Source organism: Acomys minous, assembly GCF_964271855.1.
Source record: "Acomys minous genome assembly, chromosome: 10".
Taxonomy (NCBI): Eukaryota; Metazoa; Chordata; class Mammalia; order Rodentia; family Muridae; genus Acomys; species Acomys minous.
In genome coordinates this window covers 74,675,071-74,699,694 of record NC_140491.1, presented here as the reverse complement: position 1 = coordinate 74,699,694, position 24,624 = coordinate 74,675,071, and the positions used below count along the sequence as shown (strand labels likewise).

Here is a 24,624-nt window from a genome sequence, read left to right as displayed (position 1 = left end):
ACAAGAGGAAAAGTAAAACAAATGCACATAATTTTTGTATGACCAAGAGAACTGCAAAATTCTCTGCCCTGATGCGGCTCCATTTAAGTAAAAGATATAGTTCAGTTATGTGGACTATATCTGGTTGTGGATAGTTTTAATACAGAAAATGTATCTAGTTCAGTGTTCCATAGATATAATTCAGTCATGTAGACATGACTGTTGTGGATAGTGTAGAAAATGGATCTGGCTCTGTGTTCTACAGATTGGCAAGTCTAAGAACGAAGGGCCACATTTGGTAAGAACCTTTTTATAGCATTACCCTAAGTAGAAGGTAGGTAAAAGAGATAAGAAAAGAGAAAAAGGAGCTGAGCTCCTCCTCCCACTTCAGAAGCCCATTCTTATGGTAATAGTATTGGGTTTTTGTCAATTTAATACAGACTAGAGTCGTTTGAAAAGAGAAAGCCTCAACTGAGAAAATGTTTGTACAATATTGGCTTTCCTGACCAATCATTTAGGGCGTCTCACCTCTTAAAGCTTGTGTTGAGGATTAAGATTCCAACCTTGAGCTTGGGCAATGGTGGCCCAGGACTTTAATCCCAGAACTTGGAAAGCCGAGGCAGCTTGAGCTCAAGGCCAGCCTGGTCTACAGAATGAGTTCCAGGACAGCCAGGGCTACATGGGGAAACCTTGTCTTTTAAAAATAAATAAATAAAGTTATATAAATAAATAAATCAATGAATTACTTGATGATTTTAAATAAGTATTCAAATTTTGGTCTTTACTACATGATTGTCTGCCCTCCTCCCCACCACTAACAAGTAGCTAGCTGTTTGTAAACAAGTATAGAGTAAATGTGCAGATTTTATAAGAGGTTCTGGGGGTTGAATGGGGGCATTCCCGATACAGCCCATGACTAGGGAGTCAAAGATACAAGGGAAATATTAGTGGCTGGCAGTGGGTTGTAAAATGAGTGAGGCAGTACTTGAAGGTGCTCGTAGATTATTTGAAAAGAACTGGCCATTTCAATTGTGAAGTTTATTAGTCCATGGCTTTAGTGACCAGGAGCCCTGTGCGTATACCTTCTTTTCACTCATTTGACATTTGACATGTTTTATTATTGTTTTACTTCTCCCTCCTTTTGAGTCTCACAAACAAATTTTTGTTTATTGACTAACCTTAAGAATATGGACTTAAAAGGTTGGAAAGATGGATTATTGGTTAAAAGTCCTTGTTCCACAATCATGAGGAGGACCAGTGTTTGAATATCAGCACCAGTGTAACAAGCTAGGTATCCCCACAGCTGCCTGTACCCTAGCTGTAAGAGGGGTCAGAGGCAGTAGGAGAATGGCTCAGTCTTACTAGCAGTCTAGCTGAGACATGAGTACAGGCACACTCATGCATACGTGTGCATACACTCACACAGACATAAATTTTAAAGAGATAGGACAAAGAATATGTACTTGAATTTAAGCAAGGAGTAACTGGCCATTTTCCTTACAAACTTTGAAGAGTAGAATGAAGACATTTCAGAGAGCCCACGAGGACAGCAGGGTTTCCTTTCTCCTTGGTGGTAACAATTTGCCTTTCTGAAGAGTAAGTCTGCTTATGCTTCTCCTCCTCCTTCAGGAAGTATTTACTGAGCCTCCAACCTCTATGACTATATTCGTGTGATCTAGTCACTGGAAGGGTTGTTGACCTTTTGCTTTTTTGTTTTATTCCTCCATTATGCAGTCTTAATCTATGGATATTTTTCTTTTATTGAATATTTTCTTCTTCTAATGTTGTGTGTAAGACACAGACACAGAGACAGTGAAAGGGCTGAATGGTAGAGCTGCTTAAAGATGCTAAAGAACTAAAGGGACAGCTATTATACGAGCGTTAGTCATCATGATGACCATGGTGGAGGGCAGCAGTAAGAGAGGAGTTTAAGCATAATTAACCCCAAATGCTTTTCATTGTGTTGACCACTTAGAAATATTGAAAGAACGTTATAGAAAGTAAAGATCAGGACTAAGACTATATTACAGTATTATATCCAGTTTCCATAGTAAATATAATATCAGAAAAACCTATGATCTTTTTTCTTTGGACACTATATAAACTCATTTAGGGATAATATAAAATGTTTCTATTTGGTGTAAAGTTTGAAAATGAGGTTTTGAGTTTTTATTATTTCTTTAAAATTATGCTCTGCTTGTATAATTTAATAACAGCAGAGAATGCTTTCCACTCTTAGAGTCTTTCCTCTTTGTGTTACTTTGAGAATTTGGTGCTTTTTTTGGTACCACATAAAAATAAATTTGCAAACCCTACTCTTTCAGAAAGCTTCAAGTGCATGTGCACTTTGCTTGCTATTATCACTTACATTCCTGTATTTGCATGTATGTTACATACATATGTGACATGTAGACTATTTGATATTTAGCTGAAGAATCTTTTCAGAGTGGCTTCCTTTTTTAAGCATACTTTCTTTTTGTATTTTCAGATTAAAATTAAAAGCAATATTACAAACATATTTTTACAGGTACCGATTGAGGAACAAAAAGATGAGCGCGACTGTAAGAACGTTTCCTCTTCTGAATAAAGTTGGTGTAAACAGCACTGTCACAACCACAGCCGGAAATGTCATTTCTGTCATAGGAAGTACTGAAACAACTGGGAAAATTGTTCCAAGTACAAATGGAATTTCAAATGCAGAAAGCAGTGTTTCCCAGTTAATCCCACGAAGTGCTGACAGTGCAGTAAGGACTCTGGAGACTGTGAAGAAAGTTGGGAAGGTTGGCGCTAATGGCCAGAATGCTGCTGGGCCCTCTGCAGAGACTGTGTCTGAAAAGTAGGTGTTGGGTGAAAATGATGGAGTTCTTTATCCCTTTTAGAAATGACCTTTTTTCATCCTGAGGTATAATAGTAAATTGAATTTTTTATCTAGTTATTCATGTAATAGAGGAAAATGCTAAATACAAAGAAATTGTACTTCTAATCCTCATATGCAATTAAATAATAGCTCTGCGAAGTTGAAAAGTCACTTCAACTCATGAGTTTTGTTTTTTTCAACTACATTAGTGAGGTTAGGCCAGAATTACGGTTTCCATACCATATTTTCTTGAGTTCCAGTTATTAATTTCATAGAGGTGTTCAAAAGTAACCAAGTAGAAACCTAAATAGGCTAGAAGCTTGAATGTCTAGCTTCTACTGATTATCTGCTATAGTGTATAATTAAGGGTCAACTCTTGGGAGCCAAGATCTTTGGGCTCAAATTATGGTTCACTTTTTTCTACTATTATCATGTTAAACCAGTTATTTTATCTGTCTTATCTTGAGTTATTCATATAATTACAATATCTTCATGGGCTAGGTGTGTAGCTCAGTGGTCAAGTACTTCATATATTGATAGTGAAAATTAAATGAGTTAATACTGTACTATATTTTGAACAGTGCTTACCTATTAACCATTCTGCTTCATTTTACCACCAATATTGTTGTTGACTGACAACATCAGATTTCATTTCACAAATGATTTTTTTTAACCTTACGAAAAGTGTTGAAACTTTGAGATAATTGGAAGTTACTCTCAGTTTTGAAATCTCATATTTCGAGGTTTAGAGATTGAATTTAAAAGCATTTTCAAATTTTATTATCATTGTCATAAGTTTGTCAATACTAGTGTATGCCTACTGGAGAGTAAAACATCATGCTTGGCACACTGTAAACTTTTTTAAGATTTATTTATTATGTATACAGCGCTCTGCCTGCATATACACCTGCAGGCCAGAAGAGAGCATCAAATCTCATTACAGATGGTTGTGAACCACCATGTGGTTACTGGGAATTAAACTCAGAACCTCTGGAATAGCAGTCAGTGTTCTTGACCTCTGAACCATCTCTCCAGCCCTCACAGTAAACTTTTAATAACTTAATGTCATAGAGGCTGTATAAGTTAAATATAATATTTTCAACATGTATAGTTCAGTATATAATAGTAGAATTTTTTTATTAAAAGGATGATTTTTCACTGGGAGGTATTTGAGAAAAGATACATCAAAAATATTTACTACTTCACAAATGATACTGTGTGCTCATTCCAAGCTTTGTCTCTGGCACTATTATAAATGCCTGAAAAATAACTATCTCTGCCTTTAAAAGACACAGTGCTATAGGATGTGGACATAGCATTTACACAAAGAAAGCATACAAGCTAAAGATAGGAGTATTCCATGTTACTGGTGTAGTATAGAAGTTTTGAGGTGGAAACATTGTGGTTTACGTTTGTTGGTAAATATGTAAATTATTAAGGCTAGCCTTAGAGAACCGAATGTTTGTGGTAGAGATTGTAGCTCAGTGGTTAAGTGCTTGCTTAGCATGCATAATGCACTGGGTTTGAACCTAGTACCAGACAGCCATTTATATATCTCAAGGTTTAAGTTGTTGACTGATACACAAAATAAGCTTACAGATATTAATTGTTAAACCCTATGAGGCTACAAACACCTTATGCTATATGTTTAGGAATAGAATACTGAAGGTTTTAGCATGGTAACATTATAAAACTCTTACATTCATACAATGAGTTCTGTTATTCAGCCATAAAAAAAAAATCACCAAAGCACTATTTATGTGCTACATGTTGATTAACTCTGGTTATATGCCCAATACCAGGCCTGGTGGTACAGGTTTGTAGTCTCAGGCACTTGGTAGGTTGAATTATTAGGATCACAAGATCAAGAGTAGCCTAGGAAACAGGAAATTCAAGGCCAGCTTGGACAAATTAGTAAGAACTTATCACCACTACCCCCAAAAGGAAAAAGAAAAATGATGGAAAAGAACATTAAAAATGAGTTGGAGAGATGGCTTAGAGGTTAAGAAACACTGTTCTTCCAAATGTCCTAGTTCAATTTCCAGCAACCACACAGTGGCTCACAACAATCTATAATGAGATCTGGCGTCCTCTTCTGGCGTGCAGGCACACATGCAGGCAGAATACTGAATATAAATAAATAACTTTTAAAAAAAATGGGCCATGGATATATAGGTCATTGATGGCATGCTTGCCAATACCTACAAGGCTCCATTTTTAATATCCACTTCCAAGAGAGAGAAAAATTTATGGTGACTCAAAGATGCTATATACAAAATAACATTTGCAGTTCAATTTAATAGAAGTGTCAAAATAGGCAAATTCATAGAGACAGAAAAAAGTCCAGTAGTCACTGCTGGGAGCTAAGGGTGGAGTGGAAATAGGGAGTGAATGCTAGTGGGTACAGGTTTCTTATGATAGTTGGAAAATTGTAGGAGTTTATCAAAAGCCAGTGATATACTTTAAAACCATGAATTACAGTTACAGTTTTGAGTTTTGGGGGTTTTTGTTTGTTGGTTGTTTGTTTGGTTGGTTGGTTTGGTTTGGTTTTTTGAGAGAGGGTTTCTCTGTGTCGCCTTGGCTATCCTGGACTCGCTTTGTAGACCAGGCTGGTCTCAAACTTACAGTGATCCTCCTGCCTCTGCCTCCCGAGTGCTGGGATTAAAGGTGCACTCCACCGCACCTGGCTTGTAGCAGGGAGATCTTGATGGATAGAGGAAGGAGCACAGACAAAGCCATGGAGACATGGGAGGAATTGATTGGGAAGAGAGACTGGAATCAGAAGTCATGTAGGATGATAAAACCAGCATCTGGTTCCCTGTTGAGGATAGGACGGAAGATTTGCTTTTGCCCTTAAATCCGAATGTTTAAGATGGCTTGCACAATGATTTAATGAGCCTATGAATTAATTTACTTTGTCATTAATTTTAATACCTGTTTTCTGGCAAGCCTTCATAATCTGCCATTTTGCCAGGCTTGGTGGTGCACGCCTTTAATCCCTGCACTCAGAGAGGCAGAGGCAGGCAAATCTGAGTTCGAGGCCAGCCTGGTCTACAAAGTGATTACTTGCTTATTCAACCAAGAAAGTCCTTTTATATTAAAACCAAACAAAATTAATTGTCACCCATCCCCCGAACAGTTATTTATTAAGTACTTATTTTGTGCCAGGATATATTTTATATGTTCAACAAATGTTTACTGAGTGCCTGCTTCAAGTCAGGAACAGTTTTCAAATTCATGAGAGATAACAAAATAGACCAAAGTTGGGCTATCTTGGATTACATTTTAGCTAATCAAATTGTTTTTTACTATTTTTGCTCCTTTTCTCCCAAAGACTTCTACTGCTAGACTGTATTATTTACCTTTTACACTCACTGAGCGGGATAGTTGTTCTTTGGTTGTTGGGGTTTTTGTTTTTTGTTTTTTTTTACTTTTCCAAAAGGAAAAATCTTTTTTTTTTAAGATTTATTTATTTATCAAATATACACAATGTTTTGCCTGCATGTACACCAGAAGAGGGCACCAGATCTCATTATAGATGGGTGCGAGCCATCATGTGGTTGCTGGGAATTGAACTCAGGACCTCTGGAAGAGCAGTCAGTACTCTTAACCTCTGAGCCATCTCTCCAGCCCCCAAAAGGAAAAATCTTTAAAGAGTGAGTCAGCTGAAAAGTCACTTTAGTGCCTCAAGTTTTTATATCTTGTCAACCTTACTAGAATATGAGATCTCTTATTATATGATCTTGGGAATTACAGTGTGATGAAGCACTGACATTTTTTTGCCATATATTTTCCCCTCTTGAAATGCCTAATGTGTTTTCTGTTGATAGTTTTGCCTTATATCTTTATGAAAAATCTTCCCAAGAAAGACTTGGTCATCATAGTGAGTTCTTTTGCTCTTTGTTATATTTTCTCTCCAGTAAAATTGGTTCTCCACCCAAGACTCCTGTAAGTAATGCAGCAGCTACCTCCACTGGGCCCTCTAATTTCGGAACAGAGCTGAGTTCCATGCCTCCCAAATCCAGCCCATTTCTAACTAGAGTTCCAGTATATCCTCAGCATTCTGAAAACATTCAGTATTTTCAAGATCCAAGGACTCAGATACCTTTTGAGGTCCCACAATATCCACAAACAGGTAAGTAATTTTAGTCAATTTTAAGAACAAAGAAGGCAAGTGCATATATTTATTACCTAAATAAATGAGTGTCTAGACTATTTACATTAATAAATTAATTTCACTCTGGTGACCCATAAGTTTTCTACCTACCGTAAGAAATCTTGCTGGGTGTGGTGGCACATGCCTTCAATCCCAGCACTCGGGAGGCAGAGGCAGAGGCAGGTGGATCTCTGTGAGTTCGAGGCCAGCCTGGTCTACAAAGTGAGTCAAGGACAGCCAAGTGTATACAGAGAAACCCTGTCTTGAAACCTTCCCCGCCCCCCCCCCCCCCAAAAAAAGAAATCTTTGCTTCTAGTTAGTAATTCTATCACTTGGTAGATGGTGGCAGGGAGGATCAAGAAAAAAAGTCAAAGCCAGCCTTATCTACGTAGTGAGTTCAAAGCCAGCTTGTACTACATGAGACCCAGTCTCAAATAGACGAACAAAACAATAAAGGCTATTATTCTGATACTGGTATACCTTCATTAACATTTGCACCATTCATATACTTAGGTACATATGACTTTTACATTCATGTCAGTAGTATACAGGGATTTGTATTGCTATACATCCTAGTCAGTGTTTGGTATCTTTGTTTTATGTGTGTGTGTTTGTGTGGGGCAGAAGGAGATCAGGGGAGTACGTGTGCCACAGCACATACTGTAGTCAGAGGCTAATTTGTATGTCAGTTCTCTTGTTCCCTCAAGTGGGTTTTGGGATTGAAAACCGCTTGAACTTAGGTCCACATGGTAGGTACTTTTACCAACTGAGCCATATTCTGTCCAGCCTATTTTCTAATAGCCATTCTTACTAGAGTGAGGTGGTTTTTTTATTTGTATATTCCAAAATATTACTGATATTAAGCATTTTATTATACTGATTGGACATTTGAGTAGGCATTTGAGTATCTTCTTTTGACATGTTTATTTAGATCTAGTGCTTGTATTTATCAAGTTGATTTGTTTTTAATTGCATTTGTCTTATATGTAGCTTGCAAGTATTTTCTCCCATTCAGTAGGTTGCCTCTACAATCTGATAATTTTTTCTAATGAGAAGTTTTCTGATTTGATACAGTTCCACTTACTGATTTGCCTTTGTTTTTTTGTGCGTTGGGGTTTTTTCCCAGGAAATTTCTGCTTGTTCCTAGTACCCGGAAGCACGCCTCATGTTTCCTTCTTGTAGGTTTACAGTTCTGATTGACACACAGAGGTGTTTAATCCATACAGGGTTATTTTGTTTTTTGTTTTTTGTTTTTTTGTCTGTGTATGTTTGTTTGTTTGTTTGTTGTTGTTGTTTGAGGCTGGGTTTCTCTGTGTTGCCTTGGCTATCATGGACTCACTTGGCCTCGGACTCACAGAGATCCGCCTGCCTCTGCCGCACCGAGTACTGGGATTAAAGGCGTGTACCACCACATGCAGCTCAAGAATTGATTTTTTATAACTGGTTAGAGATAAGAGTCTATTTCATTCTTCTGCCTAGATACGAATCGTTGTAATTTGTAAGAATCAAGTAATCTATGAATGGCCTTCATGAAATGGTATATAAAATGCAATGTTTTGCATTGTTTAAAATATTTTTTCCTTTATGTATATAAGCATTTGCATGCATGTTTGTGTAACACACTTTTGCAGTGCTCATAGAGCTGGGGTTACCAATGGCTGTGTGCTGCTCTATGCGTGCTGCTCACTGAACACAGGTCCTTTGTAAGAACAGCAAGTGCTCTTAACTACTGAGTGCTCTCTAGTGCGCTGTCTGTCTGTCTGTCTCCCCTCCACCCCCTCTCTCTCTCTCTTTCCCTCCTTCTCCCTCCCATTCATTCATTCATTTATTTTTTGAGACAGGGTTTTTCTGTGCAGCCTTGCCTTGCCTGTCCTGGATTTGCTTTGTAGACCAGGCTGGCCTCAAACTCACAGAGAGATCCTGCCTCTACCTCCATGAGTGCTGGGATTAAGGCATGTGCCACCATGCCCAGCTACCATTGATCCATCTCTACAACCTTGCATTTATATTATATATATATAAATATATATTTTATATTATTATATTATATGTATATGTATGTATGTGTGTACTCCCTGGCTGGTCTGAAAATCATAGACCAAGCTGGCCTGGAAAGATTCACCTGCTTCTGCTTTGTGAGTGCTGGGATGAAAGGGGAATGCCATGACACCCATTTTTGTTCGTTTTTTTGTTTTGTACAATTTAAAAAGAAAATGAATAATATAAATTCTGAAAAAAAAAATCTTTCAACCTCTGTACCCAGAATACTTTATAAGAGTCAGTGGTATAGCCAGGTGTGGTAGTGCATGCCTTTAATCCCAGCATTCGGGAGTCAGAGGCAGTTGGATCTCTGTGAGTTCCAGGATAGCCAGGACTGTTACACAGAGAAGAAACCCTGTCTTGAAAAACCTTTTTTAAAAAGTCAGTGATATAACTGATTAATTATTTAGAAACCTCGGGCAAAAGATTCACTAAATGGAAATCAGTCTGCCATCTGCAAACAGCTCTGTAGTTTGATTTTAAGGAAGAGTTTTAATAGTGTTTAATGTTAATATTAATATGATGGTATCTTGACAATAATACTGTTTCTGTATCAAGGTAAAGATCAATGCTGATTTTATTTTCTCACATTCAAGGCTGCTTTAGACTTAAAACCATTATAAACTGTTGGGTTTTTACTAAGATCTTACATTGAATATTCCTCTTTCCAATTTTTAAGGATACTACCCACCACCTCCAACGGTACCAGCTGGTGTGACTCCCTGTGTTCCTCGTTTTGTGAGGTCCAATAACGTTCCAGAGTCCTCCCTCCCACCTGCTTCCATGCCATATGCTGATCATTACAGTACATTTTCCCCTCGAGATCGAATGAATTCTTCTCCTTACCAACCTCCTCCTCCGCAGCAGTATGGACCAGTTCCCCCAGTACCCTCTGGAATGTATGCTCCTGTGTATGACAGCAGGCGCATCTGGCGCCCAGCTATGTACCAACGAGATGACATTATTAGAAGCAATTCTTTACCTCCAATGGATGTGATGCACTCATCTGTCTATCAGACATCTTTACGGGAAAGATACAACTCATTAGATGGATATTATTCGGTGGCGTGTCAGCCACCAAATGAGCCAAGGACAACTGTGCCTTTACCAAGGGTAAGTGATGTTGAAAATAGAAATGTTGCTTTCATGTGTTAGTTGAGGTCCTTATGTCTTGAGTCAAAGCAGACAGACTCTCAATTGTGTGATTTGAAGACGTTACTTAACCTTTGTATGGCTAAGGGTTTTGTTGTTGTGCGGTTTTTGTTTGTTTGTTTGCTTTTTCGAGACAGAGTTTCTCTGTGTAGTCTTGGCTGTCCTAGACTTACTTTGTAGGCTAGGCTGGCCTCGAACTCACAGTGATCCACCAGCCTCTGCCGCTCAAGTGCTGGGATTAAAGGCATGTGCCACCACACTCAGCTGTTTCTTTTTGTTTTTTATGTTTGATGAAAATAAGAGTAGTTTTCATTTATTTATTTATTTGGTGGTTTTGTTTTGTTTGAAACAGGGTTTCTCTGTGTAACAGTCCTGACTGTCCTGGACTTGTTTTGTAGACCAGGCTGGCCTCGAACCCACAGAGATCCGCTTGTCTCTGTCGAGTGCTGAGACTAAAGGTATGCATCACCACCGCCCAGATGAGTAGTTTCTAATTTTAAGGCTGTTTCATGAGAATAAAAAACAAAACAAAACAAACAAAAACCCCACAAAGCTCTTAGAGCTAGACTTGATATGAATATTCAAACAATGTTATGTTCAGTTAGTAATTGATACAAAAATTTGAACATACAAGGACAAGCAAAGCCTCTTTTCAGCACCTTCATGTATGTATATGTGTGTGTGTGTGTATATATATATATATATATATAAACAACTTTTACACTAGAAAAATGAGTGCTCACATTTTACTTGGCATCAACTAAGTGTATGTTAACCTCTTTTGTTTGAGTATATAGAGAAAGCACTAGGTGCTAAGGCATTGTCTCTGCACTGGCTTGCACGATCTCTCTCTCTCTCTCTCTCTCTCTCTCTCTCTCTCTCTCTCTCTGTGTGTGTGTGTGTGTGTGTGTCCCAACAACAAGATCCAACTTTTTATATTATTCTCACAGAACATAGTTAAATTTATTTAGGTGACCAAGATTTCTTTCTTTTATCCCTCTTAGGAACCTTGTGGTCATTTGAAGACCAGTTGTGAGGAACAGTTAAGAAGAAAGCCAGATCAGTGGGCACAGTACCATACTCAGAAAGCACCTGTCTCTTCTACTCTTCCTATGGCAACACAGTCACCAACACCACCTTCTCCTCTATTCAGTGTAGACTTCCGAACAGATGTAAGAAAGGTTTTAACCACTTACTAATCACAAATGGTCAAACAGCTGACTTTTACTAAGGTTAACTATTTTGGATATTTTGGAATGGTATTGTATGGAGTTGAATGTAGTTCAGTAAACAGTTGGTATGTAAACTGTGGCTAGACCTTAGGAGAATCTCAAGAGAAGAGTCCTTTACCAGGATTTCAAAAGCTGTGCAGCAGTTTATATTTTTATTGTTATGTTTCTTGGCTGTTTGATTTTGGGCTGGGTCCAAGCCTTTCATGTCCTGTACCAGTGAGCTTCACCCTAATCCCCAGTTGGTGCATGATTCAAAATAAGATTTGTACCTACAATATATCTAGTAACTACTTTAAAAAGTGGTATTTTATTTAATTCTCACAAAAACCTTGGAGGGCAAGCATTGTCCCTATTTTATAGGTCATAACCCAAGGAGGCTATAATTTGTCCAGGATCTTTCAGCTTATAAATAGATAGAATTTTAATCCTAATAATATTTTTTTTTCTGTTTCACAAGAAGTGCAGAAATACTTGCAGTATTATTTCTGCAGTGCATACCTCTGTCTATGACAGGATGATTTATATTCTGTCTTTTCTTTCATTCTTTTTTTTTTTAGATTTATTTATTATGTATACAGTGCTCTGCCTGCATATATACCTATGCATCAGAAGAGGGCATCAGATCTTATTTTAGATGGTTGTGAGGCATCATATGGTTGCTGGGAATTGAGCTCAGGACCATTGGAAGAGCAGCCAGTGCTCTTAACCTCTGAGCCATCTATCTCTCCAGTCCTCTACCTGTCTCTTTTATTGTATGTTTCATGTGTGTTGTTTGTCTAAATAGAACATATTTAGAGAAAAAAATTCTTTTTCAGTATTTGTTGTTGTTGTTGTTCTTTTGAGACAGGCTTTCTGTGTGTAGCCCTTGTTAGAACTCTTTGTAGAACAGACTGGCCTAGAACTCACAGTGCTGGGATTAAAGTTGTATGCTACCACCACCTTGCTGAAGAAAAATCTCTTAACACACATACTCTGTGATTTATTCCTGTCCCCAGTTTTTAAAGCCTTTTCTATTACGAAAAGCGTCAGACACAAAAAATTATAAAGACATACAGTAAGTTGCATATAATTACCATATCACGTCCATAATTATCAACTTGGTCACATTTAGTTGATTTGTGCTTCTTACCACTGGATTGTTTTTGCATAGTTTTAGCTCTACATACATAGTCACTTTTAATTTAATTCGGTGAGTTGTTTGTTTGCTTTTTGTATTGTTTTGTTTTGTCTTTTTTGGTTTTTGTTGTTATTGTTGTTCTGTTTGGGTTTTTATTTTTCATGACTTTTAAAAATCTATGTGTATGTGTGTGTATGTGTGAGTATATGCCATGTGTATGTACACATGCCCACAGGGGCCAGAAGAGGGCATTGGATTCCCTGGAACTGGAGTTAGAGGAAATTGTTAGCTGCCCAATGTGGGTGCTAGAAACCAAGCTCAAGTATTCTACAATAGCAGCACACACACTCACCTGCTGAGCCATTTCTACATCCCTTCATCCTGTTTACAGAGTTTCACTAGGTAATTCAGAATATCCTCAGATTCATAGCAGTTCTCCTGCATTAGCCTTCTTAGTGCTGGGTATACAGACTAGGTTATATGACTAGGTTATAAAACACTTCATTTTTAATTGGTTCATATTCATCTCACTATACTGAGACTGCCTCAAAACAAGTAAACAGCTTGGCAATGATTGATAAAGATAACCATTTTTATAGGATGATAATTTTCATTACTTTATACAGTATGCTTTAAAAACTAGAATCTGCTATTGGCAAATAGCATTACTCATGACAAAATGTTTGACTTTTCTGTTCCTAAGTTTTCCTATCTCTGTAGTTAGTAAACTAGATTTTATGAATCTTACGACTTTTGTATCCTGGTAATATTACTATACTGCCTTAACATTTTCTTCCATATCTGTTCTTTTCCTTTCTTAGCTTCAGAGCTGCCTTTGAATTCCTTTTGCTATTTGATACTCTATGGTTTATTAATTATGTTTCTTTATTTGCTACATGATCTTTTCTCAAGAGAATTACAGAGTAGCTTAAGACATGAACCATGATCTGTCTTATGTTTATTTTTCTTCATTTTTTTTTTAAAAGGTCACATACTATGTTAGTTTGTCATTGTTAATTGATTTTCATTGTACTGGTCAGGAATTTTGTAAGACCATCTACAGGACTGAACCAGTATGACAGCTTAGGAAGTAGAGGTGCTTGCTGCAGACCTGATATCTTCAGTTTTATTCCTTTGACTCACATGGTGGAGTGAGAAAACCAACTCCACAGGTGTCTTCTGGCTTCTACTCACACATTATGGCACCTGTATACATAATAAATAAATAATTAATTAAAATGAAATTTAAGTATCAAAAAATCACTTAGTAAGACAAAAGTGAAAGAAGATAAAGATAAATAACTTAGGCACAGGAAAAAAGGTGTGTTTATCTTCTATTATATTAATATTATTGCCTGGAGTAATCTGCTATTTGATTCATTCTTTTTGAGGGAAGTTTTCCTCCGTACAGCCATGCTGGAGTGGAACTCAATATATTGCCCAGTTGACCTGGAACTCCATGCAGTTCTGCCTTGGACTACCAAATGACAGTTAATATGGAACTGGACCAGTATGTCCAGATGTTGTATTACTTACGGGAAAGACTTAAATTATTAACTCTACAATCCTTTAATTGTATAATAGTTACTCAGTATTAGTTACGAGCTTGTAAAGTTAGACTTCATACTAATTTTCTTTTTTCTTTTTTTTTAACAGTTCTCTGAGAGTGTGAGTGGCACAAAATTTGAGGAAGACCATCTTTCCCATTATTCTCCCTGGTCTTGTGGCACCATAGGCTCTTGTATTAATGCCATTGATTCAGAGCCCAAAGATGTAATTGCTAATTCAAATGCTGTGCTAATGGTATGTTTTTGCTTGATTGGGGAAAAGGGGGCTTTGGAGGTACAAAATATAATGTTGATGTCTCAAGTTTTAAAATGAATACTTTTATATTCTGGATATATAACTTATCTGTAAGTAGCAAGGTAATTTTTAAATTTTTAAATTTTTATTTTTGGGGGTCGGGGTGGTTCCGAGACAGGGTTTCTCTGTAATAGCCCTGGCTGGCTTGGACTCACTTTGTGGACCAGGCTGGCCTCTAACTCACAGAAGTCCACCTGCCTCTGCCTCCTGAGTGCTGGGATTAAAGGCATAACACCACCACACCCGGCTTAGCAGGGTAGTTTTTTAACAAGATAAGTTTTATGTAATGTTTCAATTATTTAACCATAGTTTGGTAGTTTAATATAGTTGTTATATGCCATTGAGATCTAAAGTTATTGTGAAATGGACCAGAAAAGTCAAATTCTAATTCTGTAATTTTTGAGAACACATTTTATTGTACAGTAATTACCAACAGCTTTTTCACTAGTATATTTTGGTTTATTCAGGACCTGGACAGTGGGGATGTTAAGAGAAGAGTGCATTTATTTGAAACTCAGAGAAGGACAAAGGAAGAAGACCCAATTATTCCCTTTAGTGATGGACCTATTATCTCAAAGTGGGGTGCAATTTCCCGATCCTCCCGAACAGGTTACCATACAACAGATCCTGTCCAGGCCACTGCTTCCCAAGGAAGTGCAACTAAGCCCATCAGTGTATCAGGTAATCTGTTTTATGAACACCAAAAAATATCTTACCATGTGCTTTTTCTAACCTGTGAGATAGAAAGCAGTCTATTTAATAACTTCAATAACATGAGAATTCCACATGCCAAACTGAGAATGATATGGTGTAAACAGAACCTGTGGCTAGTGGGAAAAAATGTGGCCATTTTAAAAAGTATATGTTTATATCTATGTCCTGACTTAAATTTTCTTTTGTCTTTTTATTTTTTTGAGACAGGGTCTCATTCTGTATCCCCGCTGGCTTCAAACTTGTGGTAGTCCTCCTGCCTCAGCCTCCTGAGTCCTGAGATTGCAGATGTACAGTGCCTTTTCTAGCTTATTTTCTGCTTCTCTAATTGTTTTTTTGTGTTCCCTACAGATTATGTTCCTTATGTCAATGCCGTTGATTCAAGGTGGAGTTCATATGGCAATGAGGCCACCTCATCAGCACACTACATTGAACGGTAACTCTACTCTCATTTCCTTACGCTGCTTTACTTTCAAACTTATATGTATTTCAAATACAGAAACCACTACTGGTTGTCCATGGAATAAGCCTTGCTAATTTGAGAGGTGTAAAAAAGTGTCCGAAGCAAATTTTACACTTGGAATAACAACTAAAATACAATCAGTGTTAATAGTTACAAAGAACATATGGTTGTTAATGATTTAGTTGCTGTATATGTCACTTTATTTTTTGTTTTTAAAAACTTTTTATTATTATAATTTATTCACATAACATCCAGTTGTAATCCCCCCTGTTCCCACTCTCCCTCCCTTTTCCATTTAGTTCCCTCCCCATGACCTCTGACAGGTGGAGTCCTCCTCCCCCACAATCTGACCACAGCCTATCAGGTCTCATCTGGATGGCCTGCATCCCTTCCTCTGTGTTCCGATAGGACCTCTCCCCTAAGAGGCAGTGGTCAAGTTGAAGGCACCTGAGGTCTTGTCAGAGAAAGGTTCCTCTCCCCCCCAATATATCTCACTTTAACTACAGTAAACATAATTCTTTTTAAAGGGACAGATTCATTGTTACTGATTTATCTGGTCATAGAAAGCATTCCAGTACCGGAGACCTTTTGAGCATTGAGCTTCAGCAGGTAGGCTCTGTTTATTTAGTTTTTATTTTTAAAAAGTAGGATAATAATTGAAAGCTAAGTATATGTTTTCCTCTCTTCATGGAGGCCAAGAGTAACTCGTTACTTCTTCAGAGGGAGGCTAATGCTCTGGCCATGCAGCAGAAGTGGAATTCCCTGGATGAAGGTCGTCACCTTACTTTAAATCTTCTCAGCAAAGAAATTGAACTGAGAAACGGAGAGGTAAGGAAACTGGACCTCTTGGCTTTATGCTCCATGTCTTGACTTCGGCAGTTGTATATGGGAATATATGGTTTCTTAGTGCATTCTTGTAATGAATGATTGATGATGATTTAAAACTTTGAGTAGAAATAAAAGTATTATCTCAGATTTCTGAACTAATTCTTTAGCTATATCATTAGGAATCCCGTTTTAACTTTAAAAATGTTCTGCAGGTATAAAATGAATATTTTTTTCTTTACAGAATGATTATACAGAAGACACGGTAGATACGAAGCCTGATAGGGATATTGAGTTAGAGCTTTCAGCACTTGATACTGATGAACCTGATGGACAAAGTGAACAAATTGAAGTAAATACTACAATTAGATAATAAGGTGTCTTTGTTCTGTTGCAAATTAAAATTCATAAAATAGTGTCATACTGAAGGGTTAACATTTTATTTTCTCAGGAAATCCTGGACATACAACTTGGTATTGGTTCTCAAAATGATCAGTTACTAAATGGAACAGCAGTGGAAAATGGCCATCCAGTCCAGCAGCACCAAAAGGACCCAGTAAAGCAGAAGAGACAGAGTTTAGGTGAAGACCGTGTGATTCTGTGAGTGTTAGACAGACCCTTCATAACCAGGGGCATAGGGCATAAACACTTAGAGAGCTAGATGCAGTGTTAGATTCATTTTTTGTCTTTTTACTATAAAGTAATGATCTGGTCAGGCTGTGTTTTTAGGGAAATTTGAACTAGTAAAGCAGTTTATTTTAAAACCAAAACTTAACTTTTTGTTGGGATGAAGTTCTCTTGTCTCTAGCATTAGTTTCTACTTCTTTAGTTTGTCAAAACTTATAGATCGCATGATGGAAAATTAAACCCTAGATTAATACAATAGTAATATCAATACTTGGAAGGCACAAGCAGAATCTGCTACTTATATGTTCTAAGCTGTCATGGAATCCATAGTAAGACCAGTTCTCAAACACGAACTGTACGAGCCTGGGAAGACGGCGCAGCAGTTAAGAGCACTTGCTGTCTATGCAGAGGACCCAGGTGTGGTTCTCAGCGCCCATATAGAGGCTCACCATCATCTGTAGTTCTTGTTTCAGGGGATCCAGCTGCCTCCTATGGCCTCCAAGGGCAGGGGACACGTGTGGTGCACATACAAGAAAAACTAATGTTTTTGTTAAATGCTTCTTGTTTTAAAAATCAAGGTTTTTTTGTTGTTGTTGTTGTTGTTTTGTTTTTATTGTTGTTTTTGTCTATTATATTACCATTTGGTATAATTTATGGCAAAGGTTTACTCCTGGTCTTAAACTTGATAATTTATATGTTATCAAATCATTATTTTATTTTGTATCATAAATTTGGAAAATTAGGCCTTTATAGTGACTTCTAATACTTTAAAATTTATTTTAATTTTTATGATCATAGGTGTTTTGTCTGCATGTATGTCTGTGCACCATATGTGAGCCTTGTACCCACAGAGGCTAGAGAGAGCATTACATCCTCTGGAATTGGAGTTACAGACAATTGTAAACTGCTATGTGGTACAGGTATTTCAACCCAGGTCCTCTGGAAAAGCAGCTAGTGCTTTTATCCATTCAGGCATCTCTCCCATTTTTAATACATTTCTTAATAAAGAAGACAAGCTTTTTCTGGGGGCTTACAGTTTGAAATAGCTTTTAGAGAGCGTGTATGGTAACATATATTTGCACTTAAAGTTAATTTGCTTTCACTATCATTTATTTTCTCTCAGGGAGGAGCAAAAAACAATTCTGCCGGTAACATCTTGCTTTAGCCAGCCACTCCCAGTGTCTATTAGCAGTGCAAGCTGCCTCCCCATCACCACATCTGTCAGTGTTGGCAACCTCATTCTGAAAAATCACGTTATGTCTGAAGATAAAAACGACTTTTTAAAACCTATTGCAAATGGGAAGATGGTTAACAGCTGAAAGGAGGCTCATCTTTCAAACGTGTGACCACACCATGGAAGCATTTACACTAGCTTTTTATATATATAATATATATTATATAATGTATATTTTTTTTAAAAAAAAGATATTACTGAGGGCATCCATTTCCTGTGGACTCTTTGATACTTCAAGCCCTCCTGCATTAGCATTATGAAAAAAAAAAGAAAATTTACTTTACTAGGGTAATGTTCACTTTCCAGAAATTATTGGAATTTGGACAACATTTAACTTAAGCTTCAAGCAGCTTTTTATGAGTTTGTAGCAATCCGGTGCAGTAACTGAGCCATTTCCTATTTTAAATGGCTTCTACAGTAAATTAACAACTCAGTTATTAAACTAGCAGGATCCTACAATGATACATCTAGTGAAAGTAGAGTTAATTAACTAACTTATTTCTATTTTATGTTTCACTGAGAGAAATTTCCATCTCATTCCAGCTGCTTTATTTATCATTTTCATTGGACTTTGCATGGATTTTTCTTTTTTCTGTCTTTTTTCTTTTTCTTTTTCTTTTTTTTTTTTTGAAGAGTGGAGTTAGACGTTCTTACCATAGAGTTTTACAGGGTTATATAATAGCTTTCTTTACTGCATTATATGTAGAAGTGTGGTGCAGTGCTTTTATCTGTAGCATTTAATTTTTTTAATTTTCCATTTTTCAAGAATAGTTTCTGCTTTGTTAATATTTATACACAGGCTACTTGTTGAAATAATTAATTAAAAATATAACCAAGTGCCTAAGTCTTTCAGCTGATGTACTAGATATTAAATTCTCCTAAGTTATGCAGAATCGTTTTTACAATTTTGATAAATTATGCACTAATGTAATGGCAATTTTTTAAAATGCAGATTTAAGCCTGTACATTATTGAATCTGATGACTTGGCAAAAGAATCAGGTGCTTTCAGCTTTCTTGAGAAAACCCTGTATGTAGCGTTTGCACTGACTAACAAGATGGTATTGCTGGGTCTTTAATTTAAAGAAATAATTTGGTGTTCATTGCATTATTTTAGTTAGATGTTGTTTATTGTTACTTCATGTTGGGTTTAATTTTCCTTGTTTTCTGACTGTTAGGTTGACAAGACTTTGAACCATGTAGTAGTAGAACATTGGCTAACATTTACCCATACTTAAAAATATGAATAATTTTTGCCCTGCCATAATGTGACTGAAATACTCATTGGCATCAACCAGCCATGCCCCAGATTTTGTGGGTGGTATTTTATTGAAGCTTAAATTTCAGTCAACATTTGAAAACGAAAGCTGGGCATTCCTTCCTGGTAGTAATCCTATAGTTTGTCTTTTTGTTCTTTCTCCATTTCTTTAAGATTAGTTTGACTTTTATTATTTTTTAATTAACTTCTGTGAAGTTGTTTACTCTGAAAATTGTACTGGAATATTTTAAGCCAAGCTGATCTTTCACCAGGTGTACTGTATGTAAGGGCTTCTCCTGCTAGCAAGATGCTTAAACAGGATCATGTTATTGGTCGTCTGAGCTATTTAGTTATTTTACAAAAACCACAGCATTGTATCAGAGAAGATTTTGATAAAAGTTTTGTGCACATTTCCAGGGGTGGGAGGGTTGACATTTCCCTGAAATTTCTTGATTGGAATGAGTAAATACTGGTGTTTGATACCTGTCTTAATGAACATGCTCATAAGGTGACTGATAAGTTGTAAATAATACCTGAGAAACAAAGGGGTAGTTTTGATATTCTGGTGTCAGTATGGAAGATCTTACACATTTATTTAATACTTAAGTGTATGAAGATGTTTGTTTGTAGCATAACAGCACAGTAGCCTTGACTTAGTTTCCTTTGGTTAGTATTGTACATTTTTGCCATGGCCAGTGCTCCCCATCCCTACAAAGACATTTTATTTATTTCACTCTGTAACCTGAAATGAAGAGGAACAAGAGTTTTAAACCATGTTACATTAACTTATTTCTGACATTATAAATTAGCCTAGGATATTACAGGAACATGATTGTTATATAATTTATATCAGAACCTTTCTATAAATATGTGCTTATTACATTTTAAATGCTTCCAATGTACTTTTTTTTCTGTTTGTAATTCCAAAAAGGTTATGTAAACCTGTCTTGTCTATTTCATGGGTATTTAATAGTGAGATCTTCCATGTTGAAGGTAATGTATTTTTTTTTAAGATTTTAAAATTGCTATTTTGTTACAAAATAGAGACCTATTAACAGTTGAGAGCTCCTTATGTGCCCTCAGGGAAAGAACCCTCCGTGCAACAGAACTACACGAACATCTTCAGCACTTTCTGAGGGTGATTATATACTACATAAATTGATCTTGTGTATTTAACCTTATCTTTTTAATTTTAAAATTGAAATTTTGAAACGTGGTTGTGCTCTGCTGGAGGGGTTGGGATGCTTAGGTGTTTGCCTACTTGTTCAGTAAACTATATTTCCTCAGTGTATGTGTACACCTGCCAACCTTATTGGTGTGTCTCAAAGCATTTATAGTAAAATAGTGCTGGTCTTGCAGCAGATGATCCCATAAAACAGTAACTCCCTATTCTTAAATGTCCACTCTTTCTCACTAATAACATGGGAATTGTTTCTGTGTTGACATTCTGTATTGCATCTTTTATGTGGTGACAACCTACTGTCTGTTTTGGTTGGTTTAGTTTCAAATAAGGCCATTGGATCTCTGCCACTTTAGAAGATAGAACAGTTCATCTGACCTTTCCTCACACTGGTACCTACTGATATTGTCGAGGAAAATAATACAAACAGATCTAGAGGGTGGCTTTTAAAAATTGGGGGCAATCATCACTTTACCCTTTATCAAAATGAGATTATGATGAACACATTTGGGATCAGGCTACAACACAATAGAAGAGAAAATGTGTAGTGTTGGTATCTGAACTGCTTGTGTTGCCTATGAGTCTTAATCAGAGAAAAAGCAGTCTCAAGTCTGAAAAGCAGAAAAGTGATAATGGGTTTCCTTTTTTTTTCCTTTCCCCTTCCTCTGCCAGTTTTCTGAGTCCAGTTTCTAGTCTGTGTGCCCCATTCAGATACTGTGAATATAAAATCATTAGTCTTGTGTGGGCTCGTTTCATTTTATGAATTCCAAGAGTTCTGTGTATAATCCTTCCAGTTGGTACCCATACAAATCAGACTCTCTTGCCTTTTCTTCCATGACTTATTTCAGTGCCATGCAGTGAGTCAATGTATGTGGGGACAATTGTACATTGTTATTTTTAAGAAAAGGTGGCTCTTTAGGCCAGTGACACTGATTCTCTGCTTTCATAGCTACTTACTCTAGTAAGAAAATTAAATGAAACCTCATACAAGAACTAAAATTTCCCATTTGTATGAAACCTAGTCATTTTGACCCAGATTACAAGTTGATGCTAAGTTACAAAGCACATCCTGATTTTATATACAGAAGATTACAGAATGCAGTAATTTGTAGGACATTTGAGTGGAATCATTTCACCATTTGAAAAAATTGTTTAAAAACGGTCTCTCCTGTTTTTGAATTGTAGATGTGGTAAAGCCCATGTTGTCTTTTTTAGCCAGACATAGAACTTGTAACAGATTCAGTATGTGATCTCAGCTGTGAATCTGAGTATTCCTTCCGTTGCTTCTTTGAGTCATTTTCTGAGCAGACTGTCACCAATATTGGTAACGAATCATTAAATCGAAAAGTTGCATTGCAGCTATGTATTAGTGTCTTAGAACTGTTCTTGTGTTTTAGTGAATCAAGAGTACTGATGGGATCACTTTCTGTAACTCCTTCTACAGAAGGGCCCCTTCTGCACGCAGGACACAGATGAACATGCTCAAGGAGTATCCCGTTTTCTAGAGATTAAGTTTGCTAGTAACTCCTTTACACTAGCTGTTTCTTTGTATCCCTTTGCTGGCAAGGGAGTACAAGGAGTCAAACCACAGATCAGAACACCCCACATTTGAGTGGAGACTTATTTTTACTCTAAGGGGAGTTATTCCCCCAAGTCTGAAACTGGCAATTTTTTTTCTCTTACATAAAAGTTAAAAAATGTCCCCCAAACCAGTGGAAAACAGACACTGGCTGCACTTAGTACTGCCAAAAGCCAAGGTCATTTGCACATATTCCATCAACCTGTCAAGAATTAGGCCTCAGTTATAACCCAAGGCATGGAAGTGCATGCATTCTCTTAGCTGGGCAAACAATTATACTGTAGTTGTGATACAACACATGTGGCTTTTATTTGTACTGCACATACCCACTGTACAGCCACTTGGGAGTATCGTGGTTAGCTTGCAGCAACTGCCGTCTGCATTTATACTGTTTATTGCATATTCTTTTCCCTGGGAGTGAAAGAGAAATGTTTTTTCTTGTTGCATTGATTACATTTTATAAATTTGCTTAGCTGGAAAGTTGGGAAAAGAGGCCTGTTTGTCAATTGTACAACCGATTGTGAAGCTTAGTGTGAATATTTTTACGTCTGTATTAGACATTTTCTTTGCAAATCTATTGTTCGATTGAAATGTAAATGAAATTAAAGATGGTGTACACCCATCATGTAAAAAGCAGGCACCATCTCTAAGATGGATTTAATGCTCATTTTTAAGGCATATACTCAGCTTCTATTTAAAACTATAAAATAATTCTGTACAATGAAATGGGGAATATATATGGGAATAAATTCTATTCCATTTATTTCAATTTGAATTTCCAAATTGTAATGTTTCCCTTTGTGCTATAGGAATAGGAGTAAATGGGGGGAAGGCTAGGACTTGTAAGGCCTGTACTTGGGGGGAGGGCAGAGATGGAACAATGAGGGTTGTGATGATAGTGAATAGCAAAGAGTGAATTCTGTGTGTTTTTGCGTAGCACTGAAGTGAGAAGATACTAGCTTTGGCTGTTCACAAAATAGAGCATCATGATTTTCAGTGTTTGAGAGAAAATCGATGGAAAAAGTTTGCAGTACTTGACATGTATTTGCATGCACAAAATAAAATTATTTGTCCACCTTAAAAGTTGTTTGCTTAGTGTCAATGTTAAGTTTATGGTATGTTTTAGTTGTCTTGATTTTCTTGATATATCTTAATAAAGCTGGAAGGCACTCCTTAAGTAGGGACTTAATTGATCACCTAAAGAGGTTAAAATATTTCTTAATTCTGTCTGACATTTCATTCAATATTTCCTAAACAGGAAATGGTGTAAAATAGATAATACTGAACTTCTGGTCTTTGGGACAGATAGGACAGATGCATAAATAGGACAAAGTCCTATGTTTTGAAAGTTGTTCTGTAGGCTTCAGAAGTTTTTTTAAAGACGGCCTAAATCTCAGCACCATTTTCATTGACCTTTTACTTATTCACCCAGCTGATAATGTCATAAGCCCCTGTCTGTGCTGCTCTTTAAGGCTATATAGGTCAATGAAATAAGCCCTTTCCCTAGAGGCTCATAGTGTAGAAATGAGAAAGACCAGGTTGAATAGCTCTGAGAGCTACACACAAAGGGGCCGACTATAGTTGTGTTGAACAAGAGGAGGTGCTTCTTTGTGAGACAGCATCTGGCTAGACTTTAAATTCTGCATAACTTTTTTTTTTTAACTTTTATTGAATGTCTTGTGATTTACATTTTTTTCTGCATAACTTTTTAACTAATAGCAGATTACCTTCCTGATCCACTTCATCTTTACACCTACTGTGTTATTTCAGTTGTTTTATATTTAAGATGTTATATGATTTTCCAAGATCTCATAACCAGGAAAAAATAGAGCCAGAGTTCTGCTGTCTTATGTCTCCTTAAAAAGTAATAGTGAGGGCAGTTGTATCTGTTGTCACCTACGTTGAAAGTGTGATTAAGAAACAGGAGGAGGGGGTGCTTCACTGGGCATGGTGGCACATACCTGCAATCCCAGCACCTGGGAGGCAGAGGAAGGCAGATCTCTGTGAGTTCAAGGCCAGCCTGGTCTGCAAAGTGAGTCCAGAATAGCTAAGGCTACACAGAGAAAACGTCTTAAAAAAAAAAAAAAGGAAGGAAAAGAAAAGAAGTGGGGCTTCACTGAGTAATAATATAAACAGCCAATTCTCAGAGCACTGAATATGTTCCAGAGTTCTAAGTGTTACAATGAAATCATTGTCACCATTTCCAGACAAGAAAAGGTATACAGATACTTTTGAGAATTGGCCCAAGTTCACACTGCTATGAGAGGTAGATGAACATTGAATACCATACTAAAGAGATCAGTTACATAAACTGAATGCTCTGAGATTTTAGAAAGGCAGTGAGTGATATAAA

The 24,624-nt window shown here is 36.9% G+C and overlaps 1 protein-coding gene across 6 annotated transcripts in view; it reads left to right on the top strand.

Annotated features, from left to right (window-relative positions):
- Positions 1–23,354, top strand: part of RC3H2 (ring finger and CCCH-type domains 2) — a 49,922-nt gene extending 26,568 nt beyond the window's left edge. For 2 of the 6 annotated variants that reach the window (XM_084798452.1, XM_084798453.1), the window contains 12 exons: positions 2,507–2,815; positions 6,757–6,971; positions 9,712–10,145; positions 11,189–11,356; positions 14,190–14,336; positions 14,864–15,077; positions 15,459–15,543; positions 16,098–16,179; positions 16,264–16,398; positions 16,640–16,747; positions 16,847–16,995; positions 18,146–23,354. In XM_084798452.1, coding sequence (XP_084654578.1) covers positions 2,507–2,815; positions 6,757–6,971; positions 9,712–10,145; positions 11,189–11,356; positions 14,190–14,336; positions 14,864–15,077; positions 15,459–15,543; positions 16,098–16,179; positions 16,264–16,398; positions 16,640–16,747; positions 16,847–16,995; positions 18,146–18,341 — 2,242 coding nt within the window. In that variant the 3' untranslated portion in view covers positions 18,342–23,354. The remainder of the gene's footprint in view (positions 1–2,506; positions 2,816–6,756; positions 6,972–9,711; positions 10,146–11,188; positions 11,357–14,189; positions 14,337–14,863; positions 15,078–15,458; positions 15,544–16,097; positions 16,180–16,263; positions 16,399–16,639; positions 16,748–16,846; positions 16,996–18,145) is intronic. The other 4 variants (XM_084798455.1, XM_084798454.1, XM_084798457.1 and 1 more) reach the window with 4 other exon arrangements.
- Positions 23,355–24,624: the final 1,270 nt, after the last annotated feature.